Source organism: Elephantulus edwardii, unplaced genomic scaffold (assembly GCF_000299155.1).
Source record: "Elephantulus edwardii isolate Elephantulus edwardi_28Jun2011 unplaced genomic scaffold, EleEdw1.0 scaffold00026, whole genome shotgun sequence".
Lineage (NCBI taxonomy): Eukaryota > Metazoa > Chordata > Mammalia > Macroscelidea > Macroscelididae > Elephantulus > Elephantulus edwardii.
The window spans coordinates 9,356,097-9,371,496 of record NW_006399776.1 but is presented as its reverse complement, the minus strand read 5'-3'; the positions used below and the strand labels follow the sequence as shown (position 1 = coordinate 9,371,496).

The window sequence follows — 15,400 nt, the reverse complement described above, 5'->3', positions numbered from 1 at the left end:
TTCTCCTCATAGAGCCCAGCCTCTCAGATAATCTGCTCTGCATACAGGTTGAAAGGGTAGGGAGACAGGACACATTCCTGGTGTACGCCCTTCCCAATTTTAAACCATACAGTGTTTCCTTGCTCTCTTCTGACAACTGCCTCTTGGTCCAAGTATAGGTTTTGCATTAGCACGATCAAGTGTTCTGGTATTCCCATTCTCCTCAGAGTCAGCCACAGTTTGTTATGATCCACACAGCCAAACGCCTTTGCATAATTAATGAAGCACAGAGAGACATTCCTCTGGTACTCTGCTTTTAGCTAAGATCCATCTAACATCAGCTATAATATCCCTAGTACCATGACCCCTTCTAGATCCAGCCTGGACTACTGGCAGTTCTCTGCTGATGTGCTGTTCCAGTTGTTTTTGGATGGTCTTCAGAATTTTGCTTGCATGTGAAATCAATGATATTGTTCTATAGTTTCTACACTCTGTTGGGTCACCCTTTTTCGGAATGGGAACAAATATAGATCTCTTCCAGTAAGTTGGCTTAGTTCTCCAGATTTCTTGACACAACTTGGTGAGCATGTCCAGGGCAGCATCTGTTAGCTGAAATATGTCAATTGGTATACCATCTGTTCCTGGGGCCTTATTTTTTGCTATATCCTTCAAAACAGCTTGACCTTCTTCCTTCATCTCCATAGGCTGTTGCTCATATGTTGTTTCATGAAATTCTTCTGTGTCTGCCAATTCCTTTCGCTACAGTGACTCAGTATATTCTATCTTCTTTTAATGCTTCCTGGATCATTTAATATTCTTCCTAAAGTATCCTTGATTATAGCAACTCAAGGTTTGAATTTGTTCTTCAGTTCCTTGAGCTTAAGAAATGCTGAGTGAGTTCGGCCCTTTTGATTTTCTGACTCCAATTCCTTGCACATTTCATTGTAATATTTTACTTTGTCATCCCGTGCTGCCTTTTAGTAAATGTGTTGCCGAAGTGAGCACCCATGCTGCCTTTTGACAAAGCTTCTGTTCAGCTCTTTAGTATCTTGAATTCTTCCTTGTGCTTTGGCTTCTCTGTGCTCCAGTGCAATATTTAGAGTTTCTTCTGACATCCACTTTGGTCTTTTCTTCCTCCACTGTCTTTGTAATGAACGTTTGCACTCTTCTTGGATGATACCCTCATATCCTCCCACAACTTTTCTGGTCTCCGCTCGTTCGTGTTCAATGCCTCAAACCAGTTCTGAGGTGGTTTTTGATGTAGATAAAGTTAATTTCATTGTTGAAGAAAACAGCTTTAACATTAGTCATGAGCATTGAAAACTAGATTTCAATGGAATTATTAGCTAAAAAAATAAATTCCCTGAAAATCTTTTTATTGGTCCTTCATGGTGTTTTGTTTTTGTTTGGTTTTTTTTTTAGTACTAATTGCTGGCACAGAAAGGGGTTTACAACTACTTTCACCTTATTTATCCTTAGAATTTATGGTAAGTAATAGCGGTCACATTATCAGTTGTTGCAAGGCTTCTCTGTACCCTGAGTTCTGTTTGTATTATGCACTGCAGTCACCATAAATCTTAATTTAACACTTGCTCCTAGAATCATGCTGGAGCTAGAATCATTCTTACTTACACATTCTTTAAACTTCATGTGAATGAAAAATAATTTTCTGGGCCCCTAATAACTTGTTCCTGTAAAAAAGAAATTTTTATTTTGTTAAGTAAAAATTTCCTCTTTTTGGTTTTGTCTGTTTTTCCACATCCTTGCCTTCTCATTTCCCCTCTTTCCATTCCTGGTTTTGTCTAGCCTGTTGCATTTAATAAAACTAGACATTACTTGACTGGATGAAAGAAAGAAATGACCTGTCATCCAGACCATAAAAGAATATATATCATATCTAGACATAATCAGCTCATCATTACATATAAGCTCTTAACCAGAAGAAGACAACTCTTTTCTTTAACTCTATCCCAAGTGTATTGCAAATTTGGGAAGCATCAGTAGTAAAGAAAAACCATTTAGAAAATAGAAACATTTATTTGTGACAACCTAGAAAAAAATTGTAGTGAGACAATGTTTGGAGTCATGATGCTATCTGTTCCTAGCAGGAGCACAGTTGTTTTATACCCACTCTTGAGTTGGGACTGACTCATACCTGATCCTTCAGTGGGTTTCAGAGACTGTAAACCACTTGGGAGCAGGCTGCCCTATCTTCATCCCACAGAGCAGTTGATGGATTTGAACCATGTGTTTTTGGGTTGGCAGTGCAGGTCATTACCACTAAGCCACCAATGCACAGGGTAGAGATAACTGGTATGAAAATTAAGAATAGAAGGATTATGTCAGTGTGACTTCATAGTATATGCCAAGTATTATAAATTAACAAAATGACAAATGAAACTACATAAAAGATCAGAATCCATGCTTATTGGAATCTGAGTGGGTTCCCTTTCCTTTGATCTGGTTTAACAAAAGTGGTGGGTGAGTAAGGGAAAATCATGTCTATATCCAGTCACTCATGACCATAGATGAATTGTCATGGCTCTACCCAGGTTTGAATTATCCTTTTATCAATTTCATGCACAGCTTCAAAATTCTTTTACTGCTTGTTTGCTTTCATGAAACTATAGCATTAAAGTCAAAAGCCACAGAAATGATAAAAATTTTTCTCTTATAGACTTAGTATTCTGAGATTTCTGTAAATGATTATGCAAATAAGGTAGAAAGAGGCTAGGATTTCTGTGGTGTCACTTCACATTAAAAAAATCAGAAAGACTGAAATTGAATAATGTAGTTGCTTTTCTTTACAGGAACACTTGGTTTGATAATAGCGGGATTTTGCTCTGGAATATCAGAAAAATTCAAGTATACTTTTGCATATTTGTGAAATAGAAGAAACAAAAGAGATCTAAGTTGTAGGGATCCTAATGTCTTTAATCATGTAAATATTACACAGAAAACTTACATTAGGTATCAAACAAAAAAATACCAACCTTTTACAATCTGTACAATATTTTTCCTTGCAGTCCTTTTACATTACATATTTTTAGACAGAAATTCACAAATGACTAGTAAAAAGGTACCAGAGAAAATGAGAAGTGGCATTGCTGTAACACGATTAGTTCTTAGTTTGGCAAATATTTGCCAAAATTTATTTCAGGTCAGTGTAAAGTGATCCTATAGGGAATTCCACCCTGTCATAGGGTGTCCCCATGAGTTGGAATTAACTTGACAGTACCCACCAAGAACAATAACAAGATGACATGCAAAAATCTGCATCTTAAACTTGATCAACCAGAAATTTCTTCAGAGTATTTCTGTAGCATCTAATTACCCCATGTATACATAAAGCTCAGTGCAGAGAGAGTTAATTTACACACTAGACTTTGGGTCTTGGCTAGACCTGTGATGAAGTTACTACTTGCTATCCATTTCAAGGACAATTTCTGCAATCCTGGAGTCCCTCAAACCGCTAATTTGATTAAAGAAAATATAAGCTTTTTAATTCCTATAGGTAATACTTAAAAACTAATCTGGAGTTTATCTTTTGGACGGAGGTAAGAATAACACTTTTTAACGGGATTCTATGTTTAGAGAAAATGAGCTGTATAGACATACTTTGGTCTGTATCACAGGAATAGTAAAGAGTAAGTTTGAAAGTTTAAAACTAGACTTACTCTTTCTTACCCTATAATAATAGTAACAAAAGTCAAAGCCTTTCCATTTTCTACATAAAATCAATAGCAAAAAGCTTTCAGGTGTTCATACTTGGGACTATGGACATAAGCAGCCCTTTTCTGGGATTTCCGAGTTTGGATTTAGAAAACAATAAATTTGTGATTAAGTAATTTTTTAAAATTTAGTGAAACATTTTTATTTTTTTTTAAATTATTATTATGCATGTGCCGTCAAATCAGATCTGACTGGTACAGGAGGAGATTGTCACTCCTTCAGCAGAGCATCTGGTGGATTCGAACCGCGCACTTCTGGGATTGCAGTGTAGCTTCTTGTCACTAGGCCACCAGAGCTCACCAAAAATTTAGTGAAACATTTTAAAGATGCCTTTAATACTTAAAGCTCGTTTTATGTCACCAAAATAACTACAGTATGTGGTACAAGGAGGTACACAGATCAGGACTGGTCTTTCATTACAGGAACTCCTTAAGTGATTTGAATCCTAGAAAAGGGCAGCATTTCCTATATACTTTTTTACTCCGATTTGGTGCTGTTGGCTTTAAGTTTGAAACATTTAATTGTGAAGATCATGGTCTTGACAATTAACTTGTCTAGGAATTCAGAATTAGCCTAGTACTGCTATGCTTTCTGATTGTGGAAAACACTTCCTCAAAAAAAATACATGTCAATTTTTAGAGAAATAAATATAAGAAAAAGAAGCTTGAGAATAGTTGCCCAGTCAACTAAATGTGCCCCTTTATCATTTAATTTTGATTGGTAGGAAATTCACAGAAATCTTTATGATTCTTAACTCTGGAATATGGATATTTTTCCATAGTTAAGCTTTGGATGGAACAAAGTAAATCTTAATTTATGAGAAATTATTTTATACCACACTGAAGCTTTTATTTCCGAGTCTATATAAATGACTAAAAGTTACTTAGTTCACATCAACATTTTATGAAGGGGTAAACAAAATTCCACACCACATGCCTGATATTGCAGTCATGCCTGGTATTGTCTTTACATACTATGTACATATGTACAGGCTGTCAGCTTTGTTGAAGCCATGGATTCAGTTAGCTTATTTCTAAGAGTATTAATAACGGAGCACAAATTCAGTTCAAAAAGAAGTTTTACCAACCGTATGCTTCAAAAAAAGATTTAAGATGGAACAGATTAAGACTTAAATGGACTCTTCACAAACTTTTCCCCCCCTCAATAAAACAAGCCATCAATTCCATATTCTGTGTACTGTAGAGAATATAATACCACGCTTGCATTGTACTTATTTTAGCTAGTCAATCATGTAGGTGATGGTGATGGCCATGTTTTCAGATACTCAGTCTGGTTATGATTATAAAATGAAAACTATGATCTCCAACTGGAATGTCATGTTTAGTAGACCTCTAAAAATGTTGCAGCTACATCTCCAGAAATTCAGAGTAGCTAGTTATCCTTGTGAATGAATGAGTGTAGTGGAAGGAGGAGTGGAAAGAGGCTAATTGATTAGATCTGAGGTAGTGAAGTAGGGACCAGATTCATACAGAATGCTGGGGTATAGAGGACGTAGATCTACTTTTGTAATATGGGTATTTTTCTATAGTTAAGCTTTGATTGGAACAAAGTAAATCTCTCCGTTCCCAGAAAAGTCAGGAAGGAAACAAAGTTATTCCCAAGAAATTTAATTCTAAGGAAGAAACAGGCAGACTGTATGAAAAAGATGTTACTTTGTAAAGAAACTAAAGCCATGTTTTCAGCACTCTTAAGGTATTAGTCCCAGAAAAAAAAACACCCACATGGTTTTTTGATAAAAGGTTTACATTCCTCTGCTTTCCTCGCCTTTGATATATATAGCTAATGGAAAGAGAAAACAGAGCTGCACGTAAGGGATAATTTAAGAGTAACTGGCTTTTTCTTTTAAAATACCCTTTTAAAAGCAAATCAGTTCCTGGGTCTTTTGTGAAATCAGTTTTTAGGAGATGAGATCTCTGAGATCTTCTTTCTTCAGACTGTGCTCCTTGAGTTTCTGGGTTAAGATCAGTCACCCTGCTCCATCTGAGCTAAGACATGATTACTTCTTTCGAGCTGGAGGGATTCTATTTTCTTTTGTGCATATTTCAGTTGGATCTTTAGGGCATCATTATCTGCTTTCAGAGTATTTATTTCCTAAAGAGAAAGGAGAATGAGGCATGTTAATAAAGCAGGAGTGAAGAGCAAATCAGTTACAATACTGGAAGGACTACATTTGATTGGCATTTCTTATCCATTGTGATTGAGGATTAAAAACTATTTTCAAGACGGTTATTTTCTCTGTATAGAAAATAGTATCAAATAAGCATGTACAAACAGTAGTTAGTCTTTGTTATTCTATGAAAGATATGAGTGGGTAGCAGGCAGAATAAATAATTGTCAGGCAATGACAATTGGTAAAGACAAGACCTTTGGGTATTTCATAGCAGAAGATGAATTTAATTGGAAGCAGCAGTTTTTCATTGAGTTTGGACCAAGAATACTATAATTGTAGGAGACATAACCATTTGCATAGAAGAAGTTCTCCCCCTCCCTGCAAAAAACGCAAACACACCCAATTTCTTTTTTGACAGAGATAAAAATTTGACCACCTTCTGCAAACTGAAATTTAAAGGTCTAACTTACAGCTGTAGAGAGCCAACAGTTGATTTCTAGTCTTCTGGCTATGAAGCCAATATTCTTAAATGACAGTCACTATTCCAAAAGGATATACAGGTAATTTTGGATAATGTAGGTACTGGTGCTGTTGTGTTAGGTTTTGGGCTGCTAACTGCTAACTAAAAAGGCAGCAATTTGGATCTAGTTGCTCTTTGGGGAAAAGTGAAAAATAGTCTAATTTCTTCTAAGATTTTCTGAGAAGCCTGATGTTGTGTATTGTTGAGTTGGAACTGACCCATAGCTAACCCTCCAGTGGGTTTTCAGAGACAGTAAATTGCATGCGAAGAGACTGCCCATCTTTCTCTCATGGAGCAACTGGTGGATTTGCACCACATGCTTTTGGGACTGCAGCGCAGCTTCTTACCTCTAGGCCACCAGAGCCACTGAGAAGCATGTGTCAGAATTGGCTTGATGTCAGTGGATTGGGAAGATTGGGCCCTTCCTCAACTTGAATTACCTAAGTAACTGTTAATTAATTTATATATAATGAAACCTGCGGTAGCTAGAACATGTGTAAGGCAGAGAACGAAATCTGTCTTAAGAAAGAAAAGGAGTAGGATTGTACCCTATCAAAGGTGGAAAACTTTTGAGACACAGAAAAACAAGGCAATCCTGTAAAGTCCCAGCTCTTCCAGGTTTCACTCTTAATACTAAGCACAGGTATGAGCTACACAATAATAAAATATCTCAATCCTCACCATCACCTTGCAGTAAGTAGACTACATTTAAGGACACACACACACAATTTGAACCCAGGTATATCTGATCCTAAGAGCCTTTTGTCTCTTCCTGTGCTGCTTGAGAGGTCTATACACACAAAAAAATATTAAAATACATGATAGGACAGGGTTCAGATCTGTTGTTCAGAGTCACTATGAGTTGTACTTGATTCTCTACATCACCTAGCAATAATGTATATATTTTAAATATGGTTTTAATGTAATATGGCTAGTTATAGATGAGACTGTTGATTTATAGACAAGTCATTATATAAGGATTTTCCTTAATGGAAAAATGGAACTCCTTATTCTCTAAAACATACATAATGAATTTTGGACCTTAGTCATCTTTCAGGGAGTTCTGGTGGCTTAGTTGGGCTGCCAGCCTGAACGCAGGCAATTCAAATCCACCATTTACTCCAAAGGGGATAAATGGGTAGTCTCCTCCCAGACAATTTGCAGCCTCTGATAACCTGCTAGAGCGTCAGCTATGCGTTGATCCCAACTCAATGACAATAACAGACAACTTTCCCCAAAGAGAGTAACTTTGACCAGCATAGAAGCACACAGACATGACTGAAAACCAGAGAGTCTACTTACTAGTATTACTAGCAGGAATTATTCTGGACCTAATTAGTCTATACTTTGTCTACCACCTACTTCTAGCACCAAAATAACATTTTTACCAATCAGTTTCACCCTTTCTAGAGCAGTGCAAAATGCCAAGACTTGAAAATAAAGAGCATGGAGTCAGAGTCTTACATTTTACAGATGACCCAGCAGCACATAATTTATCAACAGGTAGAAGTGCCTGGTACTGAAAACGCAAATCTTTGTTTCCAAGACCAAAAAGTCCTCTTAACTCTATTGAGATCACTATTAAGATTTCCCCTCACATTGTTCTTAAGAGTTACTTATGTTTATTCACTTGATTCAGTTGACTTTTTAAAACACTTAAAAATACTTAGAAGACAGTACCTTTCATCTAGAGAAATGGTTTGTTTTTTACTTGTTTCTAACATTCTTTATAGTCTGTATTAAACCAGGAACTTCACATATGTTAGCTAGCTTGTTTCATTCAAATAATTCTCTAATTTAGGTCCCAGGAATCTGACTAGGATGGTACAATGTTGAAGACAAGGCAGGAATATTGAGGCCCTTGTGGGTTGTTGTTGTTATGTGCCGTTGTGGGTAGCTTCACTAATACTACATGTGTAGAATACAGTAGTATTTAAGGAATTCTAACCAGGTGGCTGTATACTGATGGGCCTCAGAAAACAGGGTACACACTGATTTGGGAAAAGGCCAGATAAGGAATTCTCCTTTAAACAAACGAACATGCTGACACTAATGCTTCCTTGCATCTCTGGCTAAAGTTATCTACAATTGGTAAGAAACTGCTGTCCCAAAACAAGGGAGTTTATCAAAGCTAGTGCTGACATTGAACTTGGTACTTGAAAGAACAATAACAAGTATATGAATAATAGACCTAAAGAATTAATTGGACAGCTGTATTTCACCCCTAGTTGATGGTCCTTTTATTTCCCACTGTTGAATTTTTTCTCACTCTTTCCCCCTTCCATTCTCTTTGTATCCTTCTCTCAAACTATGATACCACATTCCCAAAGTCCTGTCCTTTTCTTGATAAAGTTATGCCTTTCAAATCCTTCCATGATATATGTCTTAAATTTAGGACATTGTGAGCCCAATTTTAAAAAGCAGTTCCTTACCCACAATTTTATAGATGACATTGTTACATATTATATTACACTGTGGATTTGCTTACTATTGATTTAGAGGTTCCAATATGTGTACAAGACAAGCATATTCCCTGATGTGATAGACAAGATTTCTCTCATTTATATTAAGAAAGAGGATTTTTCTGTGGAGCCTTACAATACATAATCTCTTGTCTTTGTATTTTGTAGCACCATGATCCCTTGCCTGTGTGGGTGAACCCCAGACAACAATAAATGCAGCTCCTTTAGAGGAGGAGGATTTGAGCAAGCTTGCTTTAGTTATTAAAAAAAGGGGAGTTGTCTATCAATACAACTGACCAATAGAAACTGTTTCCTGGTGGGTTTATGGTGATCGGAGTTTTGCAGAGCTGGCATAAACATGGAAGTGGCACTGTTGTGATAGGGCATCTGTGAAGGGAATTCTCTTTTACTTCTATATTGTGAACCCCTACAATGACTTAAGACAACCTTGGATTCCTTATTATGCTTCCTTCTCTCTTGTTTTTTTTAATCCAGCTAGTAATTATCCTGATCTCAAATCAAATTCAATTCATTCTCAAAGCCTGCTCTCCTTGGCTTTACCCTGCTTCTCTCCCTCTCAACTTTAAGTATCTTGTATTAAATGTAAGTACAATGCCTTACTCTTCTCCCTCTGAAAAACTGGTGATGAGAGTCTGAAAAGAGGAAAAGGAGAGTACCTGTTCCAGCTCTTGGTAGGTTGGAAGTCTGAGATGACGGAGCTCCTCCTTTGATTTTATGAGGGATTCTTTATTCTCCCACTTGACAAAAGCCCGCTTTCGGACTAAGACTGGGCTGGGGCACGGAGATGTGGGACTGGGAAGCAAGTAAAGAGTATCTTGGGCTGCCTTCCTTGGGGAAGACAGCACAAAAGGACCAGAGGGACCATCACTGGCAATACAAGGCAGTGGCTCAGTCTGGGTGGCCTTGTGGGCAACAGTCCTCTTCAGCCGAACAGAAATCTTCTGCGTGGACACACCCATCAGCATGATGGTACGATCTTTACTGTCCTCACTATGTTCCACAGCCTCTCCATTGGGAAATGTGAAAGGCCCTTCCTCAGGTCCTGTAGGAAGATGCAGAACATGTTAGTATTCTACCCTGGAAAGGCCATGGTTTCACATGAGTGCTTTATTGCCATATTGTTGTTTGTTAGGTGCTGCTGAGTTGACTATAACCTCTGGGTAACACATGGGAGCTTTGCCCTGTCAGAGATGATGGGGATGCTGCCACAGGAGTTCTCAACTGGAGCAATTTCAGGCACCTAATTTAGGGAATGATTGGAGCTCTACTGTAGGGGTTTTGCTGGGCAAACAGTGTATATATGCAGTAGTATAGCTACTGCATCCACCCTGAGGGAAGGAACTCTGTATTTTGCACAACAGCTGCCTACAGGATACCTGTTTTCTGGAGTTATGTTGAAACTCCTGCCTCAGCTCTGGAGTTTCATGAAATAAAGGAATAAAGGTCATTAGAGACACAGTAATTTGAGGGCCTTTTGTGCTCAAGTCCCAGTCCTCACATAGGTGACTTCAGCAGCTGGGAGGAACTCTGTGTGCTGTTTGTCTGCTTGTACAATCAAGCATAGCTTAGCTGGGAGTGAAAATTCTAGCTAAGTTGGAAATGTCCCCGAAAAACTGCAGTCTGTGTTTGATATTGAGGAAAAGGACAAAAGGAGTCATTCTGTGTGAACCCTGCTCAGGGCCCAGTCTGATAATAATAACTCATAAGCAGTAATGTTCTGGGAAGGTTGTGCTAAGAGGAGGTATACCGGAGGTGGGTGCCAGGTTTTAAGGTAGGCTGTGGAGCAGTAATTCTGGGCTCTTTGAAAAGTCACTAGGTCCTGTACTACACTGATTCATAAACACAGGTTTGAGATTCTGTTTAGTTTTTCGTTATATGATAGGAAATAGAATAGTTATATAAAAGTACTTTTTAAAAGTATGTATTTTTATTGATAAAAATCTTTACTTTTTTTAATAATTGAATTGTCTAAACCAGTTATAGAGGAAATTATTTTGGGGTAACAAAATAGTTCTATAATTTGTAACCTGAGTCAACTGTTCTGATTCTAGAAATCTACCAGATCTCCTTTAAGCATTGAGTCTGGCTCTGGTCACCTTCCTTGTTTTAGGGTCTCATACTCTGCCTGCCTCTAACCCTGGAGCCCCGACGGCCAGTGGACTTCCACTTGCATTCATTGCGGTGTGCTTTCAGCAGATTTCCAACTTATAGAAACAATTCTCTTCTTTTGAATGCAGTTATGTTTTTAAATGCAGGTGCTATTTATATACTGTATATTATATGTTATACATGTTACATGCACATATAATACACATGCATATTCTTTTCCCCCCAACAGTGTTTTGGGTCTGGCATGAGGATAAAGGTGTGTCCTTGTCAACTTATGGCACGATCTTCTCTAGAAGTCAGTATCTGCAAAAACCAAACCATTGCCACTGAATCACTTCCTACTCATGGTGACCCCATGTATTGCAGAGTAGAACTGCCCCATAGGATTTTTTAAGGAGAAACATTTTGGAAGCCGACTGGCAGGACTTTCTTCTAGCTTGCCTTTGGGTGCATTCAAACTGCCAACCTTGACTTGGTTAGTAGTTTAGTGCTTAATTGTGTCTTGTAGGACTTCCGTACTAATTCTAGGTGCTCAGTGAACATCTGCTGATTTTTGTGTCTAATTTGCCTTCTACTATTTAGGCACCCCTGAGTCCCATAGACTTCTAAGAGAGCAAACAGGTCTGCCCTGGAGAGGGTGAAACCAGGCTGCTCCTTGGAGGCAAGATTTTGAAGTTCTGTCTAACATATTTTGGGCCTGTTTCCAGAAGGGATCAGTCCTTGAAGAAGGACATCATGCTCTGAAGGGTGGAGGGACAGCGTAGGAGAGGAAGACCCTGTTTGAGATGGACTGACTAATTGACTGGAGAAATGGGGGTAGATGTGTCAGATACAATGACATTGTTTCAAAGCTGTTGTACATAGGTTTTCTCTGAGTTGCAAGCAACTTGACAGAAAAGAGCAATAACAAGGTCTAAGTCCTAGACAGGGAACTTAAAATCCAGAACTGTGGGAGTGGTCATTCTTGGTCTCACTGTAGAGACCAAAATGAACTGAACTGAGCAATTGTTGCCTCTCTCAGTTAGCCTTCCCACTTCACTTTCCAAGCTGACTGGTGCCCACGTTACCTACCATGGAGCAGATCTTTGGCTCCCAGGGAGCAAAGGTTGGATGTTGGCCCCACAGAGGTGGTGTTCTCTGTGGGAGCTGTTGAATTCTTGGCTCTCTTCTTGCACTCGAACACAACCAGGTCTTTGCATTGTTTATGGCAGTTCATCCCGCAGTCTGCAGACAAGACATTTGGTCAGGCAGTCTCACTTTCTACCTCCCTCAGGCTCTCAAAACCAAAGCCAGGCAGTGTGCTTTTGTGACATACACTTATTTTTCTGGACTTAGGATGCCTAACAATGGCCAGCACACCTAGCAATTTCCTCACTGGGTAAAGGCTGGATTTTGCAATCTTGTTTTAGCCCTTGAGATTCGGGTTCAGAAGTAGTGTCCAGTTACTTTGGAGGGAAAATACTTGGGTCATCCTGCCTACTCTAAGGAGACGCTCTGATGAAAGGTCTCCTTCGTTCCTGAAATTTCAGTTACCAGGGAGGACCATTAATGTCCTGAGGTATCTACTTATATAGGAAGGAAGCTGACAAGGGCCCTTGGCAACCATTTATCTCTGTTCCAGAAGTGATTTTTTCCCTTTTTCATGGGAATTCACTCTTTCATGACTATCTGAGGGTAAACTCTTAACCAACTCTTCCCAGTTTCAGGCCATGAGAGCATTTTATAAGGGAAAGCAGTGTACCCAGTCACCCAGCCATTCCTCCCCTATATGGCGGTAGTCACTCTTGGCACTTTAAAGGATGAGGGCATGAGCTTTGCTGAGAAACTGTAGACTAACTGGACAACAGGTAGAAAATGTTTTTGAGGAGAACCCTACAGACTAGGAAAACTGAAGCAATGAAACAGAGCTGAGTCTTACCTTTACACCGATAGCCTTGCTTGATCACTCCCCAGAGCTATGAGATAAATAAGAACCAGTCAGAATATTCCACAGATGCTTACCTCTAAAGTCAGGCTGTACACCGACACCCATTCTTTATTTTCCCCACTCCAACTCTCTACTTAAATGTGAGGGAATCTTCTTCACTCTCATATTCCTTGTCTTTTTGACCTTAAATCTCAAAACAGGACAAGTTTTTGTTGAACGTTCCTGAGAAGTTCACTGTATTGTATTGATTAATGACTCAAAAGTGAGGAAAAAAAATTTGAGTTGTGAGATCAGGAACTCAGATGAGTGTGGAAGCTAGTAGACTAGTGTGACCCAGAATCCAATTGATTTATTATGGCAGGTTTTTGATAGAAAGTGTCTCCTATTTCCCCTAACATTTGAGACAATGTTATTGTTGTTATGTGCCTTCCAGTCTCTTGTGACTCATAGCGACCCTATGTACAACAGCCCTAAACTCTGCTCTGTCCTGTGCCAACAGCACTGTCTCTGACATTCCCATCCCGATTACCCCAGTCACTGAATCAATCCACCTAATAGAAGGTCTTCCCCTCCTGTGCCGTCCCTCCACCCTACCAAGCACGATGTCCTTCTCCAAGGACCTGTCTCTCCTTACAACATGTCCAAAGTATGTTAAACGGAGCCTCAGAATCCTTGCCTCCAAGGAGCCACCTGATTTAACGCTTTCCAGGATGAATCTGTTTTCCTAGCAGTTCATGGTACCCTCAATACTCTTCTCCAGCACCACAGCTCAAAGGCATCAATTCTTCTTCTATCCTCCTTAGTCATTGTCCAACTCTCTGACACATAACGAGTGATTGCAAAGACCATGGCCTGTTTCAGATGCACCTTAGTCTCCAGAGAGACACCATTGCTCTTCAGTACTTTGGAGAGGTCCCTAACAGACTTTCCCATGGCAATATGTCTTAATTTCCTGGCTACTGGTGCCAAGAGTGTTGACTGTGGAGCCAAACAAACTAAAGCTGTGAACAATCTCTATCTTTTCACCATCCATCCTGATGAGACAATGTATGAAAAAGTATATTCCGGGAGGAAAACAAATCAGGAGAAAGTGGGAGGAGAAGAGGACTGTGTTATTCTAGGTGTTTGCACAGGCTCTAGGCCTGTGTGACTTGATAAGGGTCTGGAGGTCTGTTCCTGTCTCTTCTAGGTAAACTTACCCCTCCTCCCCCAACTTCAACCTTGAAGTACTCTGAGAACTACTTACAAATCCAGCACAGTTGTCACAGAAGGTGGGCTTCAAGTAGGTGGTCTCTTGGAAGTTGTGAGGAAAGCCCAGACCCAGCTTGGAGTAGATAGAGCTGGCCCTCATGAAGTAGGCGGTGATCTCGTCCCTGCTGATGAGGCCCTCCCTGCCAGACAATGACAGAGGCAAGGCTATGAGCCAGCGGCCAGAGGCTGGGACTGACAGTGGCATCTAATCTTAGAAAATGACTTTTCTGTTTATCTTCTGGTGGTAATACAATTTGTATTCCTTGAACCCTGCCTGCTCTTCTAAGGATACATGAATTTAAGAAGTAAGGGAGATGGTATTACTCAACTTTCCCAGAGTTATTCTTTGGTTAAACCAGGCTTTCTTAACTAATTTAACTATTTTGAAAAAGAAATTTTATAAAATGTATCCAATAGGAGTTTTTACTTTAGATAGTGCATCACTGAAACCTACATATATTTGGTTTCATGCTATATGCCTTAAGAAAAGTAAATGTACAGTGTATAATAAATAGTAGTAGTTTCCCCATAGAGCAAGAAGGAAAATACATTTTTTGTGTTTATTGTTGACTAGTCCTAAACTGACAGTTAAAAGAATCTTCAATCATGAGATATTTTAAAAATCATGCACTGTTGAGGCCCTAACTAAAGGCAGAGACATTCATTTGATGACAGCTCTCTTATGTTCCAATATTAAGGAACTGCAGCAGCCTTCCCCCAAGTTTTTATAACCATAAACCTGATTTTAATCTAATGACACTCAAACCTACTTTGATTAACTAGGACACAAAACATATTCCTCACCTGTCTTTGTCCATGACACAAAAGGAAAATGGAAAACTTGCAGCAATCTTTTCAAATTCTTCTTGAGAAATGTATCCATCTTGATCGTGATCATAGTTCTTAAAGACAGACTGGGGGGAAAAAGGTTTTTTTGGTGATTTTCAGAGAAAACCAACCATCTCCTTTATCCAGTAGATAAAAGGGGCAACAAGATATCAAAGCTCATCAGCTTGAATGAAAGGAACAAGGGAACATGCTCCTTAAGCTCCAGCAAGTCCCAGGTCTTTGCTGGTAGCTGTATCTGCCATGTGCTCTCAGTGCCATTTGCTTATCAATTACTGCATCACTTCTTACTGCTGTGAACTCTTAGTTGGCTGCACAGGTGAGCGTTCCCCCTCCCTGTCTTTCATTGCTCGACTCACACTGCAGTCCTAAAATCATCAGTATGTTACTAGGTGGTCCTTACATCCTCTTGTTACCTGGAG

General features: G+C 39.1%; 1 protein-coding gene across 4 annotated transcripts in view; it reads right to left on the bottom strand.

Annotated features, from left to right (window-relative positions):
- Window positions 1-5,689: 5,689 nt before the first annotated feature.
- The window catches only part of RASGRP1 (RAS guanyl releasing protein 1 (calcium and DAG-regulated)), a 108,791-nt gene continuing 99,080 nt past the window's right edge, over window positions 5,690-15,400 (bottom strand). For 2 of the 4 annotated variants that reach the window (XM_006883032.1, XM_006883033.1), the window contains 6 exons: window positions 14,937-15,046; window positions 14,128-14,272; window positions 12,873-12,909; window positions 12,026-12,178; window positions 9,502-9,887; window positions 5,695-5,823 (listed from right to left, as the gene is read on the bottom strand). In XM_006883032.1, the coding sequence (XP_006883094.1) occupies window positions 5,695-5,823; window positions 9,502-9,887; window positions 12,026-12,178; window positions 12,873-12,909; window positions 14,128-14,272; window positions 14,937-15,046 (960 nt within the window). Of the gene's footprint in view, window positions 5,824-9,501; window positions 9,888-12,025; window positions 12,179-12,872; window positions 12,910-14,127; window positions 14,273-14,936; window positions 15,047-15,400 lie in introns of all 4 variants that reach the window. The other 2 variants (XM_006883034.1, XM_006883035.1) reach the window with 2 other exon arrangements.